Source organism: Oryx dammah, unplaced genomic scaffold, assembly GCF_014754425.2.
Source record: "Oryx dammah isolate SB20612 unplaced genomic scaffold, SCBI_Odam_1.1 HiC_scaffold_24, whole genome shotgun sequence".
Lineage (NCBI taxonomy): Eukaryota > Metazoa > Chordata > Mammalia > Artiodactyla > Bovidae > Oryx > Oryx dammah.
In genome coordinates, this window is record NW_024070208.1 from 47571435 (window position 1) to 47595838 (window position 24404).

The 24404-nt window shown below is 38.2% G+C and overlaps 1 protein-coding gene across 3 annotated transcripts in view; it reads left to right on the forward strand.

The window, feature by feature from the left end:
* PIBF1 (progesterone immunomodulatory binding factor 1) overlaps positions 1–23618 on the forward strand; it is a 231424-nt gene extending 207806 nt beyond the window's left edge. For all 3 annotated transcript variants that reach the window (XR_005725642.1, XM_040266864.1, XM_040266865.1), the window contains 2 exons: positions 11249–11422; positions 22999–23618. Coding sequence is in view for 2 of the 3 variants with exons in the window: in XM_040266864.1 (XP_040122798.1) it covers positions 11249–11422; positions 22999–23049 (225 nt within the window). In the remaining variant the exon portion in view is untranslated. The remainder of the gene's footprint in view (positions 1–11248; positions 11423–22998) is intronic.
* Positions 23619–24404: the final 786 nt, after the last annotated feature.

Here is a 24404-nt window from a genome sequence, read left to right on the forward strand (position 1 = left end):
AAATAAGTCTCTGGAAATATGTGTTGGCCAGGAGAGAATATTAACAGTGAAATGAGATGGTTATGGTCTTCTTTGGCAGTATTTTCATTTAAACTTAGGACATCTATATCCTGTACCAAGTTGCCGACACTGAAGGAAGACTGGGAATACAACATGGAGAAGTTCGGGCACTAGAGTGAGTCACACTCCAGACACCGAAGAGTCTCAAAGAGCCTGGAGTCTGAAATTAATGATGGAAATCAACAAGAATTTGCATCAAAACCGACCAGATTATACTGAAATAATAAAAGCCAGAAAGCAGACAACAGCTAGATGAATACTGGTACAGAAGGAAAAGCCAGGTACAAGACGACATGTATACCAGAGGCAAGGCCGTTAAAAGTCCAAGGTGAAATTTGGTAATCAGATGAATGAAGGGATCTGCACAAACCAATCAGAACAGAATTGAGGTGCCCACACTTCTGTTTTCAGTCATCAGTAGCAGTAGCCTACTTCAGTGTGTAATAATGCTAGCTTCCTCTACCTGCCTCACTGTTGAGGATGACCTTAAGATTATATCCAAGTTCAGGAAAGAATGTTGTTAGTGATTAGTTATGTCCCCTAGGCTATGACAGCACAATTGTGTCTCATTTACTAAATCCTTGAGCTCTCACTAAGCTTTCCATGGTAGATAGGGTATGACTCCAAAAATATTTATCATCTGAAATGCATTAGAATAAGGAATAGATAAGCCTTATTCTTCTCTGTTCTGGCCAGGACTTCATCCTGTTCTAGACTTAAAACTTTGAATACTTACCAGGAGGTAATCAGAGGAAAATAAGCAAGATGATAAAAGAATTCCATTCAGCCAAGAGAGATTAATGGATTTGGGGGTGTTTAGAGAAGAAAACTGAAGCTCCAGTACTTTGGCCACCTGATGTGAAGAGCCACCTTATGGGAAAAGACCCTGATGCTGGGAAGGTTTGAGGGCAGGAGAAGGGGATGGCAGATGGGCAGATGGACAGATGGTTGGATTGAACATCATTGACTCAATGGATATGAGTTTGAGCAAACTCCGGGAGATAGTGAAGGACAGGGAAGCCTGGCATGCTGCAGTCCACGGGACCACAAAAAGTCGGTCACTACTGAGCAACTGAACAACAACAGGGTAGAAAAGATTTAGAGAGATACAAGAAATTCGAAGTAGGCATGTGAAAGAGGCAGAAACAGACTTGCGATACATCTCTCCAAAGGCTGGAATTAAAACCTAAGGATAGACATTATATGGAGACATGTTTGGTTTGCTTTGTGTGGTTGCTATTGTTGCTTTGTTTTGCTTTGTATAGAGGTTAAATAACTTGAAGGTCCCTTCCAAACCTGAAATTGTGACTGTCAGAGGCCTTGATAGAGAGCATCTGCATTATTGTGTAAATAATGAATTCATTTGAATTCTAATTTGAATTGCTTTGAATTCATTTGAATCCTGATTTCATTTCTTAATAGCTAATGAATTTGGCTGTATTTCTTAAAATCTTCTAAACCTCAGTTTGTCTTGAAAATTGCAGTAATATCTACCTCTTGGTATGTAACAGAGGATTAAATTTTTTTTTTTTTCTATTTATTGGGCGTGTGCTGGGTCTTAGTTGCAGCACATGGGTTTTTTGATCTTTGTTTGGTATGCAGGATCTTCACTGGCAGCAGTGAACTTTAGTTGCAGCATGCAAGATCTAGTTCCGTGACCAGGGATCAAACCCAGGCCCCCTGAATTGGGAACACAAGAGTCTTACCCACTGGACTACCAGGGAAATCCTGAAGATTAGATTTTTGTATAAAATACATAGTGCAAAGCCTGGAACATAGTAAATACTACATGAATATTAATTTGCCAGATAAAAATCTGTTTTGTCTATTCTTCAGAGTGTAGCGGTATTAGCATTCAAGGTATATTTTACCTTCTTCAAAAATTATATATTGAGTGAATTGAGAGAGTAGCATTGACATATATACAGTACCATGTGTAAAATGGATAGCTTGTGGGAAGCTGCTATGTAACACAGGGAGCTCAGCTCCGTGTTCTATGAAGACTTAGAGGAGTGGGATGGGGGGCAGGGTGGGAGGGAGGCTCAAGAGGGAGGGAATATATATGCATACTTACATACACACTGATTCACATTATACAGCAGAAGCTAACACAACATTGTAAAACAATTATACTCCAATAATAATAAACTTTTTAAATCATACATTTGAGATGTGCTAAAAATTTGCTTTGATAATGATTTTAAATTATCTTTGGACACTTAGAGTATCAATAGATAACTTTATAATAATTTTGCATTTTCTTTTAAACTATTTTTTTAGATGTGATAATGATATATATTTTTTAATCCTTATCTGATAAAAATCTCTGCTGAAATATTTACAAGTGAAATGATCTGAGGTCTGAAATCTGCTTTCAAATATTTCAAAATAACTGGAAAGGAAGTAGATAAAAACAATGTTGACAGAACATTATGGCAGTTCCTCAGATGATTAAACATGGAGTTACCATATGGCCCAGCAATTCCACAACTAGTTTTATACTCGAGAAATGAAAACATGTCTACACAGAAACTTGTACATGAATGTTAGATGTTAACAGCATTATTCACAGCAACCAAAATGTGTAAACAACTCAAATGTCCACCAGCTGATGAATGGATTAAACAAAATGTGGGATAGCTGTACAATGAAATATTACTCAGTCATAAAAATAAATGAATTACTAGTAGATATATAACATCATGCACCTTGAAAACACCATGCTAAGTGAAAGAAGCTGGTCACAATGGATACACATGTTCCATTCATTTGAAATGCCTAGAACAAAGAAATCCACCGAAATAGAAAGTCAATTAGTGGTTGCTTGTGGCTGGTAAATTGAGGGCAGGGTGAGATAGTGGAGTGATTCCTAAAGGACTCAGGTTTCCTTCTGAGGTGATGGAAAAAAATTTTTTTCATTTTATACTTTAAATGGATGACTATATTGGCAAGTAAATTATATCTCAATAAAGCTGTTTTTAAGAAAAAGCTATTTATTGCCAAAATGTTGATAATGGTTAAAGTTGAGCAGTAGAAAATGGGGACTAAAAGTTTCCAAAATAAAATGTTTAAATGCTCTTTCAGATGTAGTTTAAACCTCCAATATAGGTATGTACTTGGTTTAGAACACTTCAGTTCAGTTCAGTCGCTCAGTCATGTCCGACTCTTTGCCACCCAATGGACTGCAGCACGCCAGGCTACCCTATCCATTATCAACTCCCAGAGTTTACTCAAACTCATGTCCATTGAGTCAGTGATGCCATCCAACCATCTCATCCTCTGTTCTCCCCTTCATTCCTGCCCTCAATCTTTCCCAGCATCAGAATCTTTTCAGCTGAGTCAGTTCTTTGTATCAGGTGGCCAAAGTATTGGAGTTTCACCTTCAACGTCAGTCCTTTCAATGAATATTCAGGACTGATTTCCTTTAAGATGGACTGGTTGGATCTCCTTGCAGTCCAAGGGACTCAAGACTCTTCTCCAACAACACAGTTCAAAAGCATCAGTTCTTCAGTGCTCAGCTTTCTTTATAGTCCAGCTGTCACATCCATGACTACTGGAAAAACCATAGCCTTGACTAGACGGACCTTTGTTGGCAAAGTAATGTCTCTGCTTTTCAATATGCTGTCAGGGTTGGTCATAACTTTTCTTCCAAGGGGCAAGTGTCTTTTAATTTCATGGCTGCAGTCACCATCTGCAGTGATTTTGGAGCCTAAAAAATAAAGACTGACATTGTTTCCACTGTTTCCCCATCTATTTGCCATGAAGTGATGGGACCAGATGCCATGATCTTAGTCTTCTGAATATTGAGTTTTAAGCCAATTTTTTCACTGTCCTCTTTCACTTTCATCAAGAGGCTCTTCAGTTCTTCACTTTCTGCCATAAGGGTGGTGTCATCTGCATATCTAAGGTTATTGATATTTCTCCCGGCAATCTTGATTCCAGCTTGTGCTTCCTCCAACCAGTGTTTGTCATAATGTGTTATGCATATAAGTTAAATAAGCAGAGTGACAATATACAGCCTTGACATATTCCTTTCCCGATTTGGAACCAGTCTGTTGTTCCATGTCCAGTTCTAACTTGCCTCCTGACCTTCATACAGGTTTCTTAAGAGGCAGATCTGGTGATCTGGTATTCCCATCTCTTTCAGAATTTTCCACAGTTTATTGTGATCCACAGTCAAAGCTTTGGCATAGTCAATAAAGCAGAAATAAATATTTTTCTGGAACTCTCTTGCTTTTTCGATGATCCAGTGGATGTTGGCAATTTGATCTCTGATTCCTCTGCCTTTTCTAAAACCAGCTTGAATATCAGGAAGTTCACGGTTCACGTTTTGCTGAAGCCTGGCTTGGAGAATTTTGAGCATTACTTTACTAGCATCTGAGATGAGTGCAATTGTGCAGTAGCTTGAGCATTCTTTGGTATTCCCTTTCTTGGGGATTGGAATGAAAACTGACCAATCCTGTGGCCACTGCTGAGTTTTCCAAATTTGCTGGCATATTGAGTGCAGCCCTTTCACAGCATCAACTTTTAGGATTTGAAATAGCTCAACTGGAATTCCATCACCTCCACTAGCTTGGTTCATAGTGATGCTTCCTAAGGCCCAGGTTTTCTGGCTCTAGGTGAGTGATCACACCATCATGATTATCTGGGTCATGAAGATCTTTTTTGTATAGTTCTTCTGTGTATTCTTGCCACCTCCTCTTAATATCTTCTGCTTCTGTTAGGTCCATACCATTTCTGTCCTTTTTTGTGCCCATCTTTGCATGAAATATTCCTTTGGTATCTCTAATTTTCTTGAAGAGCTCTCTAGTCTTTCCCATTCTTTTGTTTTCCTCTATTTATTTGCAATGATCACTGAGGAAGGCTTTCTTATCTCTCTTTGCTATTCTTTGGAACTCTGCATTCAAATGGATATATCTCCTTTTCTCCTTTGCTTTTCACTTCTCTTCTTTTCACAGCTATTTGTCAGACCTCCTCAGACAGCCATTTTGCTTTTTTTGCATTTCTTCTCCATGGGGATGGTCTTGATCCCTGTCTCCTGTACAATGTCATGAGACTCCATCCATAGTTCATCAGGCACTCTGTTTATCAGATCTAGTCCCTTAAATCTTTTTCTCACTTCCACTGTATAATCGTAAGGGATTTGATTTAGGTCATACCTGAATGGTCTAGCGGTTTTGCCTGCTTTCTTCAGTCTGAATTTGGCAATGAGGAGTTCATGATCTGAGCCACAGTCAGCTCCTGGTCTTGTTTTTGCTGACTGTATAGAGCTTTTCCATCTTTGGCTGCAAAGAATATAATCAGTCTGATTTCAGTATTGACCATCTGGTGATGTCCATGTGTAGAGTCTTCTCTTGTGTTGTTGGAAGAGGGTGTTTGCTATGACCAGTGCACTCTCTTGGCGAAATTCTATTAGCCTTTGCCCTGCTTTATTCTGTATTCCAAGGCCAAATTTGCCTGTTACTCCAGGTGTTTCTTGACTTCCTACTTTTGCATGTCAGTCCCCTATAATGAAAAGATATCTTTTTTGGGTGTTAGTTCTAAAAGGTCTTGTAGGTCTTCACAGAACCATTCAACTTCAGCTTCTTCAGCATTACTGGTTGGGGCATAGACTTAGATTACCATGATATTGAATTGTTTGCCTTGGAAACGAACAGAGATCATTCTGTCATTTTTGAGTTTGCATCCATGTACTGCATTTCAGACTGTTTTGGTTTGGTTTAAAACCAGGTTGGTTTTTACCTCGGGTTAGGTCAGGTAAGAAGGATGCACAGAATGCTGACTTGACTGCCAGATACATTGTTATTCCTCTAAAGAGCACTTCAGTGTAACCTCCAGTGGAGCACATGTTTGCATTATACTTCTTAGAGCTATTTTCATCAAGAAATGCCATCTATGTGTCCCCTTGCCAACATCTTTGCAGAGTTCACAACTTTCAGCCATTTATTGGCATCAACCGTGCAATACTCTTAAGCAGCTGCTCTGCAGTGGAGCTCTTTTAATATGCCACCCTCTATGCAAATAGTTTATACTAAATGACCAGGATATGTGCATTCACATTCAAGAGAGCAGTTTATCTCTTTTATAGAGTGTTTGTACAGTCATCATCTTCAACATCATCATCATCTGGAAGCTTCATAAGAATGTCCTTAACTCTTCCACTTTGAGGAGTAGAGTGCTGCAATGTGGTTTTTATTGTTTTGTTTTATTTTTATTTTATCTTAAGTTACAATCATATAATTGGATGCAGTTCTACATTTGTTCATTTTAATGAATGGTTCCTTCATTCCTGAAGTTAACGGTAATTTTCTTATATATTTGATATACTAGAATTATATGATATATCCTATTAGGTTTTTGTAGATCACTAGAAAACGTATCAGAACTAATCAATATTATTATCAGTCAGACTGTTATAGAAGAATGTTTAAAGGTCTCAAACAAGTGGTATAAAGAAAAGAGAATTGAGGCATGGTACTTTTGCTGTACTTGAATTTTATAATGAATGAGTAATGATTCTATGGTTTTTAAAAAGCAGAAATTAAAAGAAATATTTTGACAGATGACTTTCTAAATTAATAGAGCGTTTGCCAGGAATTGACTAGGACTGCCAAAAAGAAGGGTCCCTGAATAAGATATTCTACATTTGGGATAAGAGAGCCTACTTTCCATCTGAGGACCCTAGAGTGAAACCTGCTTGACAGATTTTCTTGTCCACATATCCAGCTATCTCATTCAGACGAATGGCCCATAGCAGCAAAAAGAAAACATTTAGTCTGTTTCTTCATTCATTAATTGGGACACACAACCAAAGACTGTCAGAAACTGGAAGAAAATTAATAGCACAAGAGGAAAAAAAAAAAAAGGCACAATAAACAGAGGGACTGACTCTTCTCCAGAGAAAACAAAAAAATTCTGTGACAGAAAAGAACTTGCAAGGTTTTGTAATTAGTTTCTTCAGAAAGATTTGAGAAATTAGTATTTATAGAAAATAAGCAGTGTATAGAAAAAGTTTCTGGTGTTTTCAAAAATTGCTGAAATCAAAATCATGAAGTTACTGTAAGTAAGTTAAAATGCCAGTAGAAGGATGTTAGGAAAAGTGAACAAACTCTCCTAAAACTTTGAAAAAGGTAAAAAGACAAAAATTTACAAGGCAAAGGTAAACAATATTGACAGTTCTGAGAGAAAGAAAATACTTACAAAGAAATCAGCATTAGCTTGGCATCATAGTTCCCAGAAATTTGACTTTAGAAAACAGAGAAGTAATACCAGCAGAGTTCTGAGGACGAGTACTTTACCAGAGTACCCCCTCATGAAATTACTAGATTGTTTGCCATCAAATGACAAAAAGAGAGAGAGACGAGAAATAATGGAACATGCCAAGATGTGCAATAAAAGGAAATTTCAGAGTAACGACTTTGCGTCAGTCTTAAGATCAGTCAGTACAGAATTGATCCCAGCAAACAGTATGATTAAGAAGCTAGATAATCTTAGGTAATATGGGAAAAAAGGCATTTCCATCAATGAGGAGAAAAAAGGCAGAAACTCTTTAAGAAGAATGGGAGAGATCACTGTAAGAAAGTCAAGGTTGCTGTATCTAAAATGGATAACCAACAAAGACCTACTGTATAGCACATGGAACTCTGCTCAGTGTTGTGTGGCAGCCTGGATGGGAGGGGTGTTTGGGGGAAGATGGATGCATGTATATGTATGGTGGCTGAGTCCCTTTGCTTTCACCTGAAACTATCACAACACTGTTTGTTAATTACCTATGTGTGTGTGCTAAGTCACCTCAGTCGTGTCGGACTCTTTGCCACCCTATGGGCTGCAGCCTGCCAGGCTTCCCTGTCCTTCACCATCTCCCAGAGTTGGCTCAAACTCGTATCCATTGAGTTGGTGATACCGTTAGACTCAGGAAAACTGCCCACCCTCACAATAGAAGAAATGCAAAATAAACATACCCAAACACATATGAGACTGGCAAAGATCCAAAAAGGTGAGACAAGCATACACTTGATCAATTTGGAAGCTGAAGCTTATTGAATCAGAGTAGATTTCCTAAGTTTACACAGTTAATAATCTTGTCCAGAGTAGGGGAGTCTTTGACTTCTAACCGAATACTGAAATATTTCCACTGCCTGTGCCTGGCTTTCTGTGTGCTCAGTCTCCAGTGGTGGTGTCAATACTATTTGATGTTAAGTGGAATTTTCTTTGTTCAAATTTACCATTGATACAAAAGAGATCATCTGTATGAAAACATAATAAAACTGCATCTTATTTTGGTGTCCACTGTAGCTGTGTATTATCCTAATAGGAATTTTGCAGAATTCTGTTGCTTTTTCAGTGTTCTTTACTTAGATTTCAGAAGCTGTGCTAACATTTAATACTATCAGATGAACAGCAGTAGTACTGTGACAGCACCCCCCGTTGGGGTCATCCTAGTCTAAAAGTAAAAACCTGTGAATTTCCCTTCTGTCTCCTGACCAGCATCAGAAGTGATCTGTTACCTGTAACTGTTCCTATATGAGCAGCAGGTGAGGCCAAAGAGAAACAAAAGCATGACTTCTTCTTGGACTCTCAGGAGCCAAAGCCCTCTGCCTGGTACCCCCTCATCCCCTTTGTTTTCTCCCTCCTTGTCCTTACCATCTCCCCCTTCCCTCTCCTCAGAAGGTATGATTCCCTGGACCCTATTTATCTATAGAATAGTGTTAGGTTGTATTGGAGGGAATTTTTTTCTTAATATTTTATCTCCATGCCAAGGTACAAAAGGTATGACTAGTAAAAAGAGGTTTTTTCAGATAAAAAATGTTCCTTTGATAGGCTGAGAGACCATTATCTCCCCTCTCACTTCTATTTACCGCATGGTAACTAGAACAGGAGCTGAAATCTACCATAACACCAGACATGATTTACATTAAATCAATGGTACACACACCACTATAGGGAAGCATATAAATGAAGAATCATAATCTCAAAAGCAATGAGTCCTCAAAAGGCTCAAATATCAGGGACTTCCCTGATGGTTCAGTGGTTAAGAATCCACCTTGCAATGCAGGGGACAAGGGATCGATCAATCCTTGGTCAGGGAACTAAGATCTCACATGCTGGAGAGCAACTAAGACAGGACACAGCCAAATAAATAATTTTTTAAATAGTATATAGACTGACAGTTTCTGAAGGTAGACACATCCTCATGTGCATTGGCCAAGCCAGCCGCATTCCTGCACAAAAGAGAGGATTCTAGCATCATTTCTTCTAGCTCCTCTCTTGGCCCTGTGAGTTATTAAGGCTTTGTGGCTTAAACTCAACAGCTCTGTTTTAAAATACCCACTCAAGCTAGATGGTTCTAAATAGAACTAATGACAGCCAGAAAAAAAAAAAAAGGCCTGTAGGAACTTGCTCTGACACAGAGCTGATGTCTATAAACAGATTAGTAAAAGGAAGCAGAACATTTTCTATCGCTGTAACTTTTGTGTCTTGGCACGAAGATGAAATAAAATCATAGGAGAAAATTACCTCCAACAAAGCCTACCACTGTTCTACAGAGAATAAGGTAAAGAAAAGTTTAGTCTGCCCTCTCTCCATATACTTGTGTTTGATCAAATCAATTTATTAATGAAGCATAAATATCCACCAGTTAGTGTGCGGTGCTAAAGGTTTGACTATGGGGGAAAGAAACAACAAAATAGATGTAGAAGAGAGAATGAGGGAAATTTTTGATCTGGGTTTTTCAAGTTCAGCTTAACTAATCCTTAGTTCAAACAATGACTGATAGACCTACTCAGGTTTTTGTTTGTAGAAGAGTGAGTAACATGTTTTGTTGTGTACTGAAGTATAGTTGATTTACAATGTTTCAGGTGTAGAGCAGAGTGATTCTGATTCCCTGTGCTATACAAGTTGGTCCTTGATGTTGATCTGTTTTATATATAGCAGTCTGTATCTGTTAATCCCAAATTCCTGATTTATCCCTCCCCCCACTTTCCCTTTTGGTAACCATAAATTTCTTTTCTGTCTTTTAGTCCTGGAATAACATACTTAAAGAAATCCTGAAGCTATATTAAACTTATTGTTTGAACTGCTGATTAATAGACAAGAAAAAAATTTTCAGACTTTTTCCCTTGCATCTTCATGCAAGATTTCAAAAAAGGCTGGTAGGATAGTTTAAGAGGTAGAAGAGAAAAAGTTAAGTGCCTAAATAATCTGTTTATCAAGTATGTGTAGAAAAGCTACAGTGGGACGTAGCTATGCCCATGACTCCCAAATTTGTTAAAATCACCTGGGGATCTTTAAAAATTTCAGAACCAAGGCTCAATTATCTCTCAATCTCTGAGAGTGGAACACAGACATCAGAGGGGTTTTTTAAGCTCCACAGGTGATTCCAATGTACTGAAAAATTTGGGGAACACTAGACCATGGAATTGGAGAAGGCAATGGCAACCCACTCCAGTACTCTTGCCTGGCAAATCCCATGGACGGAGGAGCCTGGTAGGCTGTAGTCCATGGGGTCGCTAGGAGTCGGACACGACTGAGCAACTTCACTTTCACTTTTCACTTTGATGCACTGGAGAAGGAAATGGCAACCCACTCCAGTGTTCTTGCCTGGAGAATCCCAGGGACGGGGGAGCCTGGTGGGCTGCTGTCTCTGAGGTCGCACAGAGTCGGGCACAACTGAAGTGACTTAGCAGCAGCAACAGCAGCAGACTATGAAATAATATTTTTTTTGAAGTACAGTTGATTTATAATACTGTGTTTGTTCCAGTTGTACAGCAAAGTGATTCAGTTATACATGTATATTTTTTCAAAATATTTTCCATCATAGGTTATTATAAGATATTGAATATAGTTCTCTGTGCTATATAGTGAGTCCTTGTTGCTGATCTCCTTTATGTATAACAGGATAATACTATTGTATGTGTCTGTTAACCCCATACTCCCTATTTCTCCCTCCCCCTCTTTCCCCTTTGGAATGATATATTTATCTTTTAACAGTATTAACAACTATGAGATTTTTGTGCATCATTATTGAACATTAATATGTAGTTATTTTCACAACTTTCCTCATTTATGTAATGTAATTGTTTCAACGTTTTTTCTACTTCAAGAATAAAAATAAATGTTTTAACATCAACATGAGTTCTGCTTGCTAAAATCATACTTGCCTTCCTCTTCTATTTTCATGTATCAACAGGAATTGGCAGCAATGAAACAGATTATCACTCACATGCGTAGTAAGCGTTCCGAGGACAACTTACTTTTCACTAAAATGGAATCCAAAAATGTGACAGAAAATCAGAAATCAAAGACTTTGAATGCGCCTAAAGAACCTGAAGACAATGTATTTATACCCAAACCAACACTGTTTGTAAGTACAACAAAAATTAATTTAGAATGTTAGTCTTTAGTTTTCACTAAATATATTTGACTTAAATATCTTTCCTCTCACTCATATTGGTTTCAGACTAACTATAATCATTTTACGAAAGGGCCTTGAAAGATCTATATTAGTCCCTTTTCTAGGTAGCGTATTGAACTTGCCCAGTAATTAGCATTAATATAGCACGTTCCATTCTCCAGGGACAAATTTTAAACGAATCAGAAACTCTTGATTTGACTGGTTTACAGCATGATCTCTCAGTTTTCATTAGGATGTAGCTGAGATCATACCTCTTTTGAAAGATTTTCTCTTGTATATAAAAGAAAGTTTATTATAGAAAAAAGAGAAAATGCAGATAAGCAAAAAGAAGTTTGTTTTGGGGGGGTTTTGTTTGTTTGTTTATTGTTTTGGCCATGCCTCTTGGCTTACAGGATCTTAGGTCCCTGACCAGGGATTGAATTCCAGCCCTCTAGTGAAAGCGCTGAGTCCTAACCACTGGACAGCCAGGGAATTCCCTGTTTGCATCATTTATATATTTACATAAGAATAAAAGGGATGTAAAATATCACCTATCCCCTCTTATTTGTAAAATAATATATTTTGCTGTGAGGAGTTTTCTTGTAAAGTATAAAACCAATCATATTAACATAAACCAAAAATCTGAAATGCATTATTAGGTAAAAATGTATGTGCACAGAAAGTAGTAAAAAAAAACAAGATATTAGAAATATTTGGATTAAAAGTAGAGAAAATAAATTATGAAATATTGAAAATGATATTTTAATAATAATGAGAATTTAACAGAATCAAACTAGGAGTAACTTTATTAAATAGTTCACTTTACTTCAACACGGTTACCCCTCCATGCCTTAATTTCTCAGAAGAGGCATGATTTTTACCATCTGAGCATAGAGACTCAAACCCAGAAAGATTTTCTGTACGATATTCTGAGTCAGTGAGTCCTCAGAATCTTAAACTTTTTTCAACTGCCTAGATGATTATAATAATCGGTCAAGTATGGGAACTTCTGATCTAAGCTGTTTCATTATACATTCAGAACATGCTACTCAAGATCAATGAGATGTGAGAGATTGCTTGGTGATTACATAGTTCAACCTCCTTTTTCAAAAAAATGACAGAGTTACAATCTAAATGAAATAAGGGATAATTATCATAAGGATCTATGTGGCAATAGACTGAGCTAACAGAATGGAGAAAACAGGAAATCTAGATTGACCAGCCTGAGAACAAGGCAGCCCTGTGGATTTCCACGGCTGAGTCCCTGGATCTTTTCCTCTAGTGGTACCTTGGTTTCTCGCTGTTTCTCTCCTAGTGTCTGCTCACTCATGGTTTCCACCTCCTTATCCATTTGCTCACAGTTCCTTGTCTTGAGACGTGTTTCTCTGCATCCTTTGCCTAATCTGCTCTCTTCTAACTAGTTCTCTCTATTTTCCAAAGGCAAGAATTGAATTGGCACAGTTCCTCCTTATTGGGGGATGGATACCAGCTACTCAATGGCTGCCCTTACTAATGACCAGGGATCATCTGGTACCAAAGAAAGCTGCCTAGGGCTGTTCATTCAGAAGGGCTACGGCTAGGCAGGTTCCCCTCAGAAAGTCAGCTAAGATTATGGCAGACACTATGATGTGTCTGTTATTATAGTCTACAATAAGAGAGCAGACTGAATACATAGATGCTAATGGGAAATGTAGCGTCGGATGAAAACCCCATGGTACAGCCAAATACCTTAAGCCTATCACATGCTCTGGTCTGCTTTTCTGACCCTTCTCTGTTTCAAGCAATGAACTACTCTTTCTGACCCTGACCTCCTACATGTCTGACTTTAGCTGGGTAAGTAAGCTGATTCTGATATCCTGAAATCCTGACTGTCACCAGTACAAAAGTAACAGATTTCTCCAGGTCGTCAACATAAGGTTGTGCAAAGAGAAAACAGTTAAGATTTTAAATATAAAGTCTTAATTGAGTAGTTTTTATTTCCTCCTTTATGCTTATCTGTATTTTCTTTTTTTCTACAATAATCTTTTTCTTATATACTAGAGAAAATGTTTCAAAAGAGGTGTAATCTCAGCTACATCCTAATGAAAACTGAGAGCTCATGATATAAACCAGTCAAATCAAGACTCTGTTGCTAATAATGTAGAATTTGGAATGGGAACTGACCAGGTCACCTGGGGCAAGTCACTAAAATGCCCTGAACTGGTTCTTATCTATAAAATTAGGAGCAAGATTACATGATATAAGGCCTGAACTTCTTTTATACTAGCATCCATGATTATCTTAAAGCATCATAATTTCTACAGTTACTGAGTATTTTCAATTTTCCATAGCAATGCTTTTCTTATGTTTTCTCTGATCTTGTTAATAGGAATTTATGATGCTAATATTTGAAAGTAAGATCTAACCATTACATAATTTTATGGTTCTATAGCTACAATGGAACATTTCTAATTTACTTCCAGATCCTTTGGCTGAAATTATTTGCTGTTGGTATTTTTCCCTAATATTAAATTCAGTAATGGAGGGATGGATAGGTGCGTGTTTATATATACACTGAAAATATGAAAATATACAGAAAGCCCCTGTTAAATGGGCAGTAGGGTGAAGGTGGATTCCCTGGTGGTTCAAATGGTAAAGAATCACCTGCAATGCAGGAGACCCAGGTTTGATTCCTAGGTTGGGAAGATCTCCTGGAGGAGGAAATGGCAACCCACTCCAGTATTCTTGCCTGGGAAATCCTATGGACAGAGGAGCCTGGTGGGCTACAGTCTATGGGGTTACATAGTCAAACATGACTGAGCAACTATCACTTGCACTTGCTGGGTGAACGTAGAGCTGAGTTAGAGAAGAGAAAAGGGAAGAATAAGAACTTAAGACATTTTTCTTCACATAAGTTTATAATCATAAAAATGTCCTGCAGTGTTCACGTGATATTTACATACGAAGACAACCCCATAAGGTGCATTTTGTTTGTTTGTTTCTTTTTTTTTGCCTGGCTGTGTCAGGTCTTAATTTCAGCACTCAGGATCTTTCCTGGCAGCAATAGGCTTCTCTCTAGTTGTGCTCGTAGGCTGCAGAGCAGGTGGTCTCTGTAGTTTGCCTCCAGTGAGGCACCCAGACTCAGTTGGAGGACATAGGCTTAGGTGCTCTGCTATACATGGGATCTCTGTTTCTCTGACCAGGGATGGAACCCACATCCCCTGCATTGGAAGGAAGTTCTCAACCTCTGGACCACCAGGGAAGTGTCTCCCACAAGTTGTATTCTGTAGGAAAACTCTTGACTGTTGAAATCACACATGTTGGCAGGGTTATTATTCAGGCATTTTTGATGTACCAACAAAGACTAAATTGAACCATAGAATGTAAGTGCTTTGAGGATGGAAGCTGTGTTCCCATTGCCTTACATAGCACATGATCAAAGCAGATAATAAATATTTGGTAACACAGGACTTAAAAAAAAGAAAGTCATTTGCCTCCCCAATTTAGTTATCATCTTAGCTGTGAAAACTCTAAACTTTGTGGGGGAATTTTAGTGTTGAACTAAATAAACTACATGGGGTCACAAAGAGTCGGACACGACTGAGCAACTGAACAACAACAAATAAACTACAAGGAAAGTGAAAGCAGCAACTTCTAAGACCACGTGCTGCTTCTGCGTTAGGCAACACCACTCAGTCTCTTTCATCCGAAACTCACAGTTTGTTCCCACCGATAATCTGCTTTCTCTTTGGTTTTTAGCTGTCCTAGCCATTTTTACCTATCCCCTTCCTAGAAGACAACAAGAGCTATTTGAATCCTCTTTGTAGCAACTCTCCTCTCCTTTCAGAGCAGCATGGAACTGTCTTTTACTAGTTGTCTGTTCCTTTCCCAAAATACCTTTATACTCAGGATTCATATCATTTGCATTATTTTGCCAATACTTTCTTTAAATACATATTAGCAACCCCACTGTTAGTCTTGTCTCCAGGTAGATTGTGGTGGTTTGGTTGCTAAGTCATGTCCAACTCTTTGCAACCCCAGGGACTGTAGCCCACCAGGCTCCTCTATCCATGGAATTCTCCAGGCAAGAATACTGAAGTGGTAGCCATTTCCTTTTCCAGGGGAATCTTCCAGACTGAAGGATCGAACCCATGTCTCGTTCATTGCAGGTGGATTCTTTTACCACTGAGCCACAAGGGATTGTAGGCATTAAAAAAAGAAAGAGCCTGAATCTCCAAATGGAATAGGGAACATAGTAGGAATATGCAGCACAAGTATGTAATTGAAGGGTCTGAATTACAGGGAGTTCATGATAGGGTCCCGGTCTTGGCTTGCACTGGTTACCTCATTGGCTAGTGTAGGTTGAATGGGTAAATTACATTTATGTAATTCTTACAAAAATGATTATATAAACCACTTGATTCTCAAGAAGTGGTTTAGAAGGCTATGTGTAGTCATCTGAAGCCCAAACGTGTTCAAGTAAGTTAAGTTGAACACATGTGTGCTGACTCTGTGGAGGACCTAAGCATTACAGAGCATCTGATCACGAAGAGAGAGTCAACTTTGGACTTCTCGGTCCAGCACAGGGGGTGCAGGTTCAATCCCTGGTTGGGGAACTAAGATCCCACATGCCTCTTGTGTAGCTAAAAAATAAGAATAATTTTAAAGATAAAATAAAAATAAATACATTAAAAAGTTTGAAGTAAGTGCTAAAAAAAAGTCAGCTTTAAAGATGCTTGTCCTCCAAGATCAAGGATAAGAAAACAAATGAAAATAGTAAAAGGTGAAATTGGGTGGACTCTTTTAAAGGAAATACAAATTATTATGAAAATTTAAAAAAAAAAGAGAGAGAGAGATAATATGATATTGATGGGCACCAGGAAAGAAAGCATTGAGGTTGATCTTGAAGAATGTCTAGGATTTGACAAGGACAGTAAGGGTTAATGAGTGAGAAATTCTAAGGGCAGAGAGTGTAATATTCATAAAACATTTTCTAATTTGCTCCTTTTCATTATTCAAAATGAGAATGTTTAATAACCTGACTTTATACCTCTCCTACTACATTCTTATGCCAGACTTTAGGCATTTCACCACTTAATGCTTTCTCCTAGGACAAAAGAAAAATACACATCAATAAAGTATACATAGAGTAGTCTGATTCAAAGAGGCAGGGATTATTAGAATGGTGGCTACCAGAAAGCAGAGGGAATGGGAGTTATTGTGTCTAATGTGTGCAGAATAAGCAAAATATTTTATGGCACACCAGGGTAAATGAACTTTGCTGGTAGGTTGAAGCAGCTCCAGCCATGTCTAAAGGCTCAGGGGCCAGTTGCTCATCATACCTCTAATGCTTTCTTGTCACATTTGTTTGGAAGCTCTGGTTTCACTATTTCATGTTGAATCTAGATTTGTCTCATCAGAACATGCTCAGACCTCAAGATATCTAGCTATGTCTATTTACATTTTTAAAAATAATTTTGTAATTTCAGCTCTTAGTAATAGCAACCCCTTTCTGATGTAATGTAGCTGTGAGCTAAATTAGAAATAACGATTCGTTTTAGCACATGTGGAAGTAGAGATGTGAGGACTGCGTGATTTGGGGCAGTTTCTCATTTAGTCACTTCCTTGGTAGAAAAGCTGGTCAGCTCTCCTAGACTCATTTAAGTTGAGCCCTGCCTTTGAGGACTCGTAAATATTTGTTTCTTTGATTCCTAGTTTGTATCTTTGTTTTCAGAATACAGTGATTATATCTACTAAGCATAATATTTCTTTACTTCAAAAAAGTGGCGCTGGCTGAACATTATTAATAGATTCTTAATTTCTAGCTCTCTTTCTAGATTCCAGGAATAATCTACCAGGCGTATTGTGTCTGCATTTATCAGTCAGCATTCTTCTCAATGTTATAATCCCCAAGTTATATATTAATGTTTTAGTTGTCTGTTTCTGGATGATACAAAAGTAGCTATCTTATCTCCCGAATCACATTGTAACAGTAAATTACTTCTGGTTGGTTTCCAGTTAATCCCATCATTTGTTTTTAACCACAGCCCCCGAGCTCTTTCCTAGATCTGGTATACAGTTTACTTCAGGGCCTGCTAACACCACTAATAATGGGAGGTTTTCACTAATTTGTACTGTTTCTTTATAAAGTTACAAATATAATTAACCTAAACCAGCTTGGAAAATTAAAGCAGCGTTTTGGCTCAGATGGTAAAGAAGAACCCCAAGCCCTGAGTTAAGAAGATCCCCTGGAAAAGGGAATGGCCACCTACTCTAGTTTTCTTGCCTAGAGAATTCCATGGACAGAAGAACCTGGCAGGCTACGCAGCCCATAGGGTTGCAGAGAGTCGGACACGACTAAGCAATTAAAGTTTATCTGCCCAATACAACAGTTCACTCTAAGTGGTTTGTATGTCTAGGACTTCCCCGGTGGTCCAGTGAGAATCTGCCTGCCAGTGCAGGGGAGACAGGTTCCATCCTTGATCTGGGAAGATTCCACATACCACAGAGTAGCTGAAACTGTGTGTCACAACTACTGAGCCCGTAGTCTCTAGATCCCATGCTCTGGAACAAGGGAAGCCCATTCACTGCAACTAGAAAAAAACCCATGTGCGGTAACCAAGATCCAGTGCAGCCAAAAATTAATTAATTAATTCAGGAGTTTGTATGTCTAATATATGTCTAATGTGTTTGTATATAAAATATATAATGAAAAGGGTTTCATATCATGGAACCTCTGAGAATCTTAATTCTTTTTAACTGTGAAATAGAAAATAAAGATGCTCCTCAGAAGATTAACTCTGTTAATGACTGAAGAGGCATAGCAAAATTTGTTACCTAAAATACCAAATTATGGGTAGAAAAGCTAGACAACTTTAAGATAGTAACATAAAAGAAACACTACTGTTAAATAGGTAAAAGAGTGGAATTACCAAAATAAAAAGCAGTTAGTTCTGTATCTGAATTTTTGTGCCCACTTTATTTAACAGTCATCTATCAGGGGTTGGCAAATTTTTCCTTAAAATGCAAGACAGTAAATATTCTAGGCCTTAAGAGGCACATGCATATTGTTTTGCTTTCTACCTTTCTTTAAAAATGTCAAATCCATTCTTAGCAGGCAGTCCATATAAAACAGACCATGGACCATAGTTTGCCAGTCAGTGATCTATCTTAATGTAGTTTGCTCAGTACTAATCAGGAGTTGGTAAAAGCTTAGAAACTTCCAGTGTCTGGAACTTTGGGCCGTCCCTAATGGATAGTACCTTACTGACAAAATATCTAAAAACAGAGAATGCATGTGTCATAAGGATCTGAAATCAGCTTTCCAGAATCACTGTTATCTCCAAGGGATTTGTTTGAATTTTGCTAGTGTTTAGATATAGATACTGATGTAGATGAAAAGTTGACCTATTCTATCCTACTGTTATTCACCGGTACCCTGAGTTTCAGACAGTGACTGAGGGCAGAAGTTTACCAGTAGAAAGACTGAGCGTGCCTTGAGTTCATGCCACAGAATACGCTATTTCCGTATCTTACTGGTTACTATCATCCCCATTCAATAATGGCAGCGTTACTTAGAATCATTAATAGTGCCCACCTTACTTGCAAATGGTGATCTTTCCTGATTAGTTGGAGCCATATTATGGCATTGCTATGGTGGCATTTTCTTTCACATTGCGTAGGGGCAACTCTTGAATATAAACTCCCGTGAGAATTCATAGCCAGACTTAAACAGAACTGAGAGGTGTCTCTCCTAGCTAACACTAACATCATTCATTCATTTAAAAAAATGTTTATTGAGCCCTTACCTTATGCCAAGTACTGTTAGAGGTAATAAGGATATAAAAATTCCTCCTTCCATGAGTGCTTACATTCTTTTATGAAAATTAAACTATAAATCGACAAGCAAAAAAACAAAAATTGTGGAGAAACTGGAAAATTGACAAATGCTATAGGGAAAAATAAAACAAAATGGGGAGTGAGGAATAGAGGGGGTGGCCTCCTCAAGAAGGTGACACTTAAGAGTTGGAAGAAGTAAAATCAAATGCTCAAGAGTTTTGAGCAGCTGGGTTTTGCTAAATCGCATCATTATCTTAATATTAAGTCAGTATACCCAGGTAAAAATAGATTCTGATGGAAACTTGCTTTGCTATTAAACATGTAGGAAATGAGTTCCTATTACTTTTTTTTTTTCTATTTTAGAATACAAACTATCTAATAAAATATGTGACTTTCTGTAACAACAAAGTCCAGGTAGCTCACACTGGAAACTGTACCCTTTTTCAGTGTTTCTGCTTTTTTCAAAACATTTTTATTTATTTCCTTTTGTGGCCATGTGCACACTGCTTTATTTGTTTGTTTGTTTTTCTCTGTCTGGTTTCGGAGATCGGAGACTGCTCTCTCGTTGCAGTGCACGGGCTTCTCCTTGCAGCGGCTTCTCTTGTTTTGGAGCACGGGCTCTCGGCATGCGGGCTTCAGTTGTGGTGCACAGGTTCAGTTGCTCCTCGGCATATGGAATGTCCCAGACCAGGGACTGAACCCGTGTCCCCTGCACTGGTGGATTCTTATCTGCATCTCCTGGGAAGCCGAGAGGCTGATAAATGTAGTTTTTTATTACTCTCATAATAAAATCAGAGTTCTGTGTTTCAGAAGAGAAAAATAGATGTAACCCAGGAAACCAGCTGGCCATGTCATCAGTTCAGTTCAGTCGCTCAGTTGTGTCCGACTCTTTGCGACCCCATGAATCACAGCACGCCAGGCCTCCCTGTCCATCACCAACTCCTGGAGTTCACTCAGACTCACGTCCATCGAGTCAGTGATGCCATCCAGCCATCTCATCCTCTGTCGTCCCCTTCTCCTCCTGCCCCCAATCCCTCCCAGCATCAGAGTCTTTTCCAATGAGTCAACTCTTCGCATGAGGTGGCCAAAGTTACTTCATGGCAAATAGAAGGGAAAAAAATGGAAGCAGTGGCAGATTTTCTTTTCTTGGGGTCCAAAATCACTGTGGATGGAGACTGGCGCTATGAAATTAAACGACACTTGCTCCTTGGAAGGAAAGCTATGGCAAACCTAGACAGCATATTCAAAAGCAGAGACATCACTTTGCAACAAATGTCCTTAAAGAAGGCTGGGCACCGAAGAATTAATTTTTTCGAATTGTGGTGCTTGAGAAGATTCCTGAGAGTCCCTTGGACAGCAAGAAGATGAAACCAGTCAATCCTAAAGGAAATCAACCCTGAATATATATTGGAAGGACTGTTGCTGAAACTCCAATACTTGGGCCACCTGATATGAAGAGCTGACTCTGGAAAAGACCCTGATGCTGGGAAAGATTGAAGGCAAAAGGAGAAAAGGGCAGCAGAGGATAAGATGGTTAGTTAGTATCACTTACGCAGTGGGCATCAATCTGAGGACAGTGGAAGACACAGGAGTGTGGCATGCTACAGTCCATAAGGTTGCAAAGAGTCAGACAAGACTTAGCGACTGAACAGCTACAACCGTACATGCATAACGGGCTTCCCTGATGGCTCAGTGGTAAAGAGCTCACTTGCAAATGCAGGAGACGTGGGTTTGATTCCTGGTTCAGTAAGATCCCCTGGAGAGGGAAATTGCAACCCACTCCAGTTGTCTTGCATGGGAAATACCATGGGCAGAGGAGCCTGGCAGGCTTACAGTCCATGGGGTCGCAAAAGGGTCGGACATAACTCAGCAACTAAACATACACACACACATACATAATACTAAAAGAACTTCTAGTATCCATTGATTGAGAAAATGTAGATGTGCAAATTCTATGCCTTTTTCTTGGTCTATACAATTTGCTTTCACATTTTTTTATCCTTGAGCCACAGTTAAAACCAGTTTATGTCATGTCTTACTGAAGAGCATAGTTTCTCAGAGTGGAACCTACTCTGGCAGATCAGCTAGCATTCTGGTTTGTACTTTGGTTTCTTTTAGATTTGGTTAGCCCCTGTCACCTTTGAATTCTCTTGGAAGATAAAGCCTGGCTTTTCCCTGTTTCACCCTGAAGGCTTCTTTCACCTTTAATACTAAGGACTTTGGACTTTCTATTAAAGAAAAACAACTAAAGTGTTTTAATGCAGGTTCGAATTTTAGAAAGATAAGCTTGGAAGGATTGTGGGTGATGAACAGAAGAGATAGTCAAATCAGAATTAGGAAATTCTTGCAGGAATGAAGCAGAAATAAAGGCCCAAGGTAAGCCTTTTGGAGTCAAGATAGAGAATAAGGAATGTAAACGATATCTCTGTAAATGTTAAGGACTCTTTGGAATGAAGACAGCAAGCGGGAAAAAAAAAAGAAGAAAGCTAAGATGAAGAAGAATCCAACATTTTTGGTTTAGATGACTGAACAAAATATGGTACCCTTCACCAAGACAAAATATGAAGGATTGGGGGAGTTCCTTTTGACATACTGAATTTTAGTTGCCTTTAGGCGTTATGTGAAAGTATCTGTAGCATACATATGGGGTCTGAGGAAGGAGATGGAGGGACTACTGGTATATGTGGTGGTAACCAAAGGTGGCCAAGGGCATGGCTATGGTCAAGAGGAGCTGACCATTGATGTCACTTCTAATATTTTGTGCATTCAGCTATGGCATATGAGAAAGATAAAATTATAATTTATCGTACTTATCTATATGCCAGTGTACATATATTTTTATGTATTTAGGAATGTGGTTCTTCATAATTCTAAGGAGCTGTAAGTGGGAAAGGAGTAACTGCATATGTGATTTATTACATAAAATAAGATGTTTTGATTGGAATCAGTACCTTATATAGATTTCTGAGTTTTACTGCAGCCCACCTTCCCTGCTCCTCTGTTACCACTCTGTATAGCCAGGCTCTTTGGGACTGAAATGATTGAGCAGTGAACCCAAGAAGTACTCTGGTTGGTCAACATAACATCATACAGTCAAAACGAACAAACTTTTTGGCCAACCCTATACTTAACAATTCAGAATACCCAAAGCACAATGATTTAGATCTAGAAATTCTTCACTAAGTAACTACTGAGTGAATGAGTATCTATATAGATAGATAAGACAACTAAAAAGAAACTGTGGCCTTGGTTTTTTTTTTTTATAATTTTCTTTGAAAAATAGAATAAATTCATAAAATGCTCACCTCTGTGCTCCTGCTGCTGCTGCTGAGTCACTGCAGTCGTGTCTGACTCTGTGCATCCCCATAGACGGCAGCCCACCAGGCTCCCCCGTCCCTGGGATTCTCCAGGCAAGAACACTGGAGTGGGGTGCCATTGCCTTCTCCAGCTCACCTCTGTAGAATATGTTAAATGCAGACTTTAAGCCAGAAAACACAGCTGTGTATTTTTTTAATAGACATTCCAGTGGGAGATTATTTCTGACAAAAGACAAAATCTTTGCCCTTAAGTATCCTTCTGAATTATAGAAAGCAATTATTTACTATAATTTTACAGAAAAATTCCCAGTGTATATAGTTGCTTAGTTCTTTGAATTGCTTCTCTTGTACTCTTGTCCTTCTTATAAGCATTTTACTTAATTTTATTTTATTCTTTTATTTTTTTCACAGACCAAGAAAGAAGCACCTGAGTGGTCTAAGATACAAAAAATGAAGACCTAGTGTTTTGGACAGATTCCCGCAGTTCTTTTTCTGATGAACAGAAAGTTTATCTTAATTATGTACCTGACATTTTTTAAATAGCTAATTTAAAGCTTATTTTAACTGAACATTAAATTAACAAATTTTATCATAATAATCAAAATACATAAAATGTAAATATTTGGTTTATCTATTTTGTTAAAAAATAAATATTGTGTTGTGTACTCTATTATGATTTAACTTTTGGAACTTTCATAATTCTTTGAGTCATTTTAAACATGTGGCTTATACATATTTTGGTTAGCTGTTATATTGGTGAATATTTTCCTAACTACATAAATTTTGAATTTAATTGTCATAACACAAATACCAAGACACTTTATAATTTTTAAATTAATAATCATTTGTGAAGAATACTAGAAAACATTTCAAATGCCCGATAATGGTAGTCAGAGATCATGTTAGTGTATATGAATTGCTGATTCTTTCTTGGAGTCTGTTTTTTTCTTACATTTCATATTATTGCTCACCAATACAATCCTTTACAAAGTCTGTTATTCCATTGGTCAAGTAAAAATTTGGTGAAAAGTGTCTTGTTACTTCAGATGCAGTATGGACCAAATACCTAGTCAGTGCGAAAAAATCAGTAGCATTTTCTCTTTTTCTTGTCATAAATATGTTCCATTTCTTATTCAAGAGTTACAATTTAGAAGAAAGAAGAAGAGTGAAAGAGAAAGAAAAAGAAATATATGTATCAGATTTTCTTAACCACTGTTGGCATAAGTAAAGTGAAGTCGCTTAGTCGTGTCTGACTCTTTGCAACCCCATGGATTGTAGCCTGCCAGGCTCCTCTGTCCATGGGGTTTTCCAGGCAAGAATACTAGAGTGGGTTGCCATTTCCTTCTCCAGCCATTAACATAGAGGCTGGATAATTTTTGTTCAGGATGGGAGTAGGGGGCAGTTCTTTGCTTTGTGGAATGTTTTATCAACATCGCTGGCCTCTACCACTAGATGAAAGTGGCATTCCCACCCACCCCCACCCCCACCCCCAGTTACGACAATCAAAACCCTCTCTGTCCCCTTTAACTCCTAGTGAAGAACCATTGATACACATTTTATCAGTGATTATCCTTGTAGATATGAGAAAAGAATCTATCTGTTCACTGTGTTCTTTGAAAGTTTACAAATGTCATTCATAAGCTATTAGTTGAGCGTGAGAGAACAGAAAAAGCCTTTGATAATAATATACACTTGTAAATCTACTGTTGGCCTAAAAACCCTAATCTGCTGCTTCCCTTTTATTTCATCTGGATACATCTAAAATATGATTTTTGGCATCAAAGTTTTGTTTGTTTAGCCTCTCTTTAGGCACACAT